Below are 6,727 nucleotides of genomic sequence, written 5' to 3' on the forward strand. Positions count from 1 at the left end.
AAAGGTGGAGGTGAAACTCTTGGGGGGATAGCGACTATCTTAGCGTCTTCCCAGCATCAGCATGAGAACTACTGCTACTACTACTTAACTACTATTACTGCTCTTCAATTATGCACACACACATGCACACCCACACATATATCAGGATCTTCTATGAAAGCTGAAACTTTTTTCCAGTATGCGACATAAAATAGTGCCAAAACAAAGCAAATTTTTGAGTCTGACTAAAAAAACATAAAGCTTCTAACAACATTTTAAGTAATTACCACTTTAGAAGTGAGTGTTATTAGGGAAGAAAAGGCTTTAAATCCTGTTAATCAAGAATCGATACATTTAGAGCTCTATGTGTCTATAAATGAACCATTTTCTGTGTATACTTACATTAGAACAATTTACTACAGAGGTATAATATGGGAGGGGTTAATAAGTGGCCAAATGCGTGATGAGCCAATCCAACAGGATTCATGTCTGTTTCTGCTTCCCACTTTGGGCGGGGCTACATTTCCAATCCCACGGTGCACAGCGCCAGCAGCACCATCGACACCAGGCTGAGAGCGGGCGTCAGCGTGGATGCTGTACCTGCAGAAGGAGGAGCAGTTCACATCGGACTGGAATCCAAAGTATTTTAAGGAGCTGCATTGACGCTGGGCCTTACCCTTAATCCGAATCTTCCTGATTGGGCCATCCCCTCCTTCGTATCGGCCGCGCACCATCAACTCAAAGTCTCCAACCTGAGGCATGGGGAAGTCCATAAAGTGCCAACCGGTGATGTAGACCTTCCCGTAATAGTATCCTGTTTCCCTGAACATGACCTGTGAACAGAGAAGGAGGATTTTAAACTCACCTAGCATGTTCGTAGACTTTTGTTTGAGGGTCATGTTATGCAGACACTAAGTCCATGTTGCACAGATAAAATTTAGTCATACGCGACTATAAGAGGAAAAAGTGTGAAAATTGTATTACTACATTAAAAAATCTTTTTTATAAAACAGTTTATCAAGGTAAAGTTTTTGCGTCACTTCTGGTTTGAAAGGAATTCCCTTTCCGATAGCAACCGCTCGCTTTTGTTCACTTTTTCTTCTGTCGTCGCGTTTTGGAAGCTTAATGGAAAGGGAATTTCCTTAATACTGGAAGTGATGTGAAAACTTTACCTTTATAAACAGTGTTCTATTAACAATTTTGACTGTAGTCATACAATAAAAAATGCTGTTGGACTGTTTCATGTGTTTAAAATGTCCACATAAAAAAGCATTAATAAACAAAGGTAAAAAGAAATCAAACACAATTAATTTTATATTACGTCCCTTTCCGTTAAAACCTGTGTGACAGCTTTTGCTGTTGTGTTTCAGTTTTTGTTCATTTGTACTGGGATTTGTCGTATTTTAAATGTAAACGTGTCTTGCAGCTCTCAGCCACCGTACTTTTGGGCCTAAGTACGTATGTATTTCAGAAACACACAGCAGAGAGTTTTACTTCTTCTTCTGCATGTTAAGTGATGGAACTGCTCTAATTCTGGCCCATTTCTTTAGAAAATCTCAGAGTGAAACAACAACGTCACAGGTGAAAAATGTCATTCCTGACCATTTGCTTTGAAAGTATTTTTACTTTGGGTTCTGTTTTCAGTTTCAGGCCGGGACTGATTTGACAGATTTTGCCATTTTTCCTTACAGACAGCCTGTTTCCACCTGTGAGGACAGCTGTGACTGAGGCTCAGTGGGGCTTTGTTTCATTTAGATTAAGGCTTTGGTAACTCAGGGCTGCTAGTTCCTGGTGTTGGAGATCTACCACCCTGACTGTTTTCCAGATCTCCAAGTCCTGCTAGCTGCTGATTGACTCAATCAGATGTCTCCACATTCTGATGGAATGAACACACCTGGTCCAGGTAACCAGCAGGAAGGAGTGCAGGGAGAGCTGGAAAACAGGCAGGGTGGGAGATCTGGAGGAGCAGGAACTAGCAGCCCTGCTTTAGACAGAACAAACCTCAACCTTGATAATGTTTCAAGTCATTGTTCTTTCTTTGTGTGAATTGCTCTTAGTCTGGCCCATCCCTTAGCATCAATAGGCCCAGGCTGGGGCAATCAAATGGGGATTTTCTTGGGCACGCGGTGGAGGGGTTTCTCCACCGCGATAAGGTGGCAATTCAAGGAGGGGGAATTTTTTTTTAATTGTTATTATTGTTTTATTGCTTTGTAATTTTACTTTTAAGAATTGGAGGATTTAGAATTTGGGGGATTTTTGTTTTTGGACAGAGGGAGAAACCAGAGCACCTGGAGAAAACCCTGTTTAGACTTCAGTGTCAAGCATTAAAAGGGGGGGGGGGGGGGTAACTTTCCACGCAATTGCCTGACCTAAAAAAAATTAAACTGTACTGTCACTTATGTAATAATTTTCTTTAAATCAAACAAAATAAAAATTAAAACAAAACTGTTAAAGTAAACCTAGCTTAAACTTAAAAGAGCTGTTGTTTAAAGTTACTTTTAGTGCAATGGAATAAAAAATAGAATAAAGATAAATATTTACAAAATACGCATTTAGAATAGAAAAAGCCACACGCGTTCTTATCAGTAAAATACTAACTAAAAGTTTCACTCTTTAACACTGGAGCTTTTCCTACAGCTTGCTCTACTTAGAACATCAAAACTCCATCTAAGGTGCTAAAGGGCTAAAGACTTATTGGGGAGGGGATTGTGGGGGGACTTTGTGTCTGTGTGGTTGTGGGGGGGCCTTGGTGTGTGTGCGTGTGTGTGGTGGTGGTGGGGGTGTCACAGGAAGAATGCTTTCTATCCGGAGCTGTGGACCTTTTAAACAGGTTCAGGAACCTCTGATCAAGACTTTTCTTTGTAGTCCTCTTTTTCAGCTCATCCACCTACTGCTGCAGTTGATGTATTTGGGCCTGGAAGTCCTCTTTCTGATGGTTTTCTTTTACATCTTAACAACTTTCTTGAGGTGAGTGACTTGTTGGGAAAGGCTGGACTTTTCTTCTTCCAGCTGCTGCTGCTGGCCTTCAAGTTCTCTCTGGACTTGGGCCAAAGCAGCTCTTAGTTTGGTGGACTCCTTTACCTCCAGGTCAAAGCTGAGTTTGGCTTGATTTGTTTGGATCCTCTCTTGCTTCAGCTCTTCTCCCACTTGCTGTAGTTTCAAGCCAAGGTCCAACTTGTTCTTGTGATGGGCCTGTTTTACCATCTGAAGCTGTTGGGTTCCTTGCAACAGCTGGTTCTTCAAGGTTACTAAAGATTTGCTGATGATGGCGTCTTCTTCTCTGATGGTTTCTTTTAATTTATGCATGGCCTTCTCATTATTAGAGAACTGTTCCAAAAATGTCTTTTCAGTTTGGTAACAAGCTGCCTTGAGCTCCTTACAATTTCTTCTTAATTCAGCCATTTCTTTCAATAAAGAGTCTTTTTCTCATTCTGTTTTTGTAGCCGGACGACCTTTTTCTAGGAGAATTCTTCACAATCGATCATCTCGATCTGCATTACATTCAGATTGGACATGATCTCTTTGATTTCGGTAATATAAAAGGAATCTTCTTTTTTCCATTTCTGCCTTTCTCGGCTCGTCTGTTCTTCAAGCTGAGCAGCTTTCCGAGCAGCTTCCTGCAGCATATCATCTTTCTTCTGTTGATCCAGTTTTAAGTCTTCAATCTGACCCTCTAGTTCTGCGATCTTTGTCCTGGATGCATTAACCTCTTCACAAGGTTTTCCTAATTCCGCCATTTCCTGCTGGAGGGAGGTGATTTGACTCTGCCAGTCTTCTCTTTCTTTAGCCAGCTGATTCTGTGCTTCTGTTAGTGCCAGCTGATGTTCATTTAGAAGAAGTTCTTGCTCCATTTTTTCTCCGTCCATCCGACAGAGTAGTCGGACGATGTGTCTTTTTTTCTTGAAGATTCTTCTCTTATGGTTCACCTCGGCCTCTTTCTGAGCTTCCTGTAGCTGAGCGATTTCTTGCATGAAAGAGGACTTTTCTACCTCCCATTGCTGCCTTTCCTTTGTCAGGCAGCTCAAAGAGGTTTCCACTTTCTCTAATAGTTCTTTCTTGTGCCTCATCTGTTCTTCAAGCCGAGCAGCTTTCCGAGCAGCTTCCTGCAGCATATCATCTTTCTTCTGTTGATCCAGTTTTAGGTCTTCAATCTGACCCTCTAGTTCTGCAATCCTTGTCCTGGACGCCTTATCCTCCTCACAAGGTTTTCCTAATTCTGCCATTTCCTGCTGGAGGGAGGTGATTTGACTCTGCCAGTCTTCTCTTTCTTTAGCCAGCTGATTCTGTCCTTCTGTTAATGCCAGCTGATGTTCATTTAGAAGAAGTTCTTTCTCCGTTTTTTCTTCATCCATCCGACAGAGTAGTCGGACAATCTGTCTCTTTTTCTTAAAGATTCTTCTCTTTTGGGTCACCTCAGCCTCTTTTTGAGCTTCCTGTAGCTGAGCGATTTCTTGCATGAAAGAGGACTTTTCTACCTCCCATTGCTGACTTTCTTTTGTCAGGCAGCTCAAAGAGGTTTCCACTTTCTGTAAATGTTTATTCTCTTGCCTCATCTGTTCTTCAAGCTGAGCTGCTTTCTGAGCAGCTTCCTGCAGCATATCATCTTTCTTCTTTTGATCCAGTTTTAGGTCTTCAATCTGACCCTCTAGTTCTGCGATCTTTGTCCTGGATGCATTAACCTCTTCAAAAGGTTTTCTTAATACCACCATTTCCTGCTGGAGGGAGCTGATTTGACTCTGCCAGTCTTCTCTTTCTTTGGCCAGCTGATTCTGTGCTTCTGTTAATGCCAGCTGATGGTCATTTAGAAGAAGCTCTTGCTCCGTTTTTTCTTCGTCCAACCGACAGAGCAGTCGGACAATCTGTCTCTTTTTCTTGAAGATTCTTCTCTTATAGGTCACCTCAGCCTCTTTTTGAGCTTCCTGTAGCTGAGCGATTTCTTGCATGAAAGAGGACCTTTCTACCTCCCATTGCTGCCTTTCCTTTGTCAGGCAGCTCAAAGAGGTTTCCACTTTCTCTAATAGTTCTTTCTTGTGTCTCATCTGTTCTTCAAGCTGAGCAGCTTTCCGAGCAGCTTCCTGCTGCATATCATCTTTCTTCTGTTGATCCAGTTTTAGGTCTTCAATCTGACCCTCTAGTTCTGCAATCCTTGTCCTGGACGCCTTATCCTCCTCACAAGGTTTTCCTAATTCTGCCATTTCCTGCTGGAGGGAGGTGATTTGACTCTGCCAGTCTTCTCTTTCTTTGGCCAGCTGATTCTGTCCTTCTGTTAATGCCAGCTGATGTTCATTTAGAAGAAGTTCTTTCTCCGTTTTTTCTTCATCCATCCGACAGAGTAGTCGGACAATCTGTCTCTTTTTCTTGAAGATTCTTCTCTTTTGGGTCACCTCAGCCTCTTTTTGAGCTTCCTGTAGCTGAGCGATTTCTTGCTTGAAAGAGGACTTTTCTACCTCCCATTGCTGACTTTCTTTTGTCAGGCAGCTCAAAGAGGTTTCCACTTTCTGTAAATGTTTATTCTCTTGCCTCATCTGTTCTTCAAGCTGAGCTGCTTTCTGAGCAGCTTCCTGCAGCATATCATCTTTCTTCTTTTGATCCAGTTTTAGGTCTTCAATCTGACCCTCTAGTTCTGCGATCTTTGTCCTGGATGCATTAACCTCTTCAAAAGGTTTTCTTAATACCACCATTTCCTGCTGGAGGGAGCTGATTTGACTCTGCCAGTCTTCTCTTTCTTTGGCCAGCTGATTCTGTGCTTCTGTTAATGCCAGCTGATGGTCATTTAGAAGAAGCTCTTGCTCCGTTTTTTCTTCGTCCAACCGACAGAGCAGTCGGACAATCTGTCTCTTTTTCTTGAAGATTCTTCTCTTATAGGTCACCTCAGCCTCTTTTTGAGCTTCCTGTAGCTGAGCGATTTCTTGCATGAAAGAGGACCTTTCTACCTCCCATTGCTGCCTTTCCTTTGTCAGGCAGCTCAAAGAGGTTTCCACTTTCTCTAATAGTTCTTTCTTGTGTCTCATCTGTTCTTCAAGCTGAGCAGCTTTCCGAGCAGCTTCCTGCTGCATATCATCTTTCTTCTGTTGATCCAGTTTTAGGTCTTCAATCTGACCCTCTAGTTCTGCAATCCTTGTCCTGGATGCATTGACCTCCTCACAAGGTTTTCTTAATTCCGCCATTTCCTGCTGGAGGGAGGTGATTTGACTCTGCCAGTCTTCTCTCTCTTTAGCCAGCTGATTCTGTGCTTCTGTTAATGCCAGCTGATGGTCATTTAGAAGAAGCTCTTGCTCCGTTTTTTCTTCGTCCAACCGACAGAGTAGTCGGACGATCTGTCTCTTTTTCTTGAAGATTCTTCTCTTATGGGTCACCTCAGCCTCTTTCTGAGCTTCCTGTAGCTGAGCGATTTCTTGTATGAAAGAGGACTTTTCTACCTCCCATTGCTGCCTTTCCTTTGTCAGGCAGGTCAAAGAGGTGTCCACTTTAGCTAAAGGTTTATTATTGTGGCTCATCTGTTCTTCAAGCTGAGCAGCTCTCCGAGCAGCTTCCTGCAGCATATCGTCTTTCTTCTGTTGATCCAGTTTTAGGTCTTCAATCTGACCCTCTAGTTCTGCGATCTTTGTCCTGGATGTATTAACCTCCTCACAAGGTGTTCTTAATTCTGCCATTTCCTGCTGGAGGGAGGTGATTTGACTCTGCCAGTCTTCTCTTTCTTTGGCCAGCTGATTCTGTGCTTCTGTTAGTGCCAGCTGATGTTCATTTA

The 6,727-nt window shown here is 42.6% G+C and overlaps 1 protein-coding gene across 1 annotated transcript; it reads right to left on the reverse strand.

Annotated features, from left to right (window-relative positions):
- Positions 1–422: 422 nt before the first annotated feature.
- LOC144989299 (contactin-1-like) lies at positions 423–824 on the reverse strand. Its single transcript, XM_078941477.1, has 2 exons — positions 656–824; positions 423–579 (listed from the first exon to the last, which is right to left on the reverse strand). The coding sequence occupies exons 1-2, from the start codon at positions 807–809 to the stop codon at positions 497–499; spliced, it is 237 nt and encodes a 78-aa protein (XP_078797603.1). The 5' UTR covers positions 810–824; the 3' UTR covers positions 423–496.
- Positions 825–6,727: the final 5,903 nt, after the last annotated feature.

The sequence above is a fragment of the Oryzias latipes genome, chromosome 23 (genome assembly GCF_053564925.1).
Source record: "Oryzias latipes strain Hd-rR chromosome 23, Olatipes_Hd-rR_3.1".
Classification (NCBI taxonomy): Eukaryota; Metazoa; Chordata; class Actinopteri; order Beloniformes; family Adrianichthyidae; genus Oryzias; species Oryzias latipes.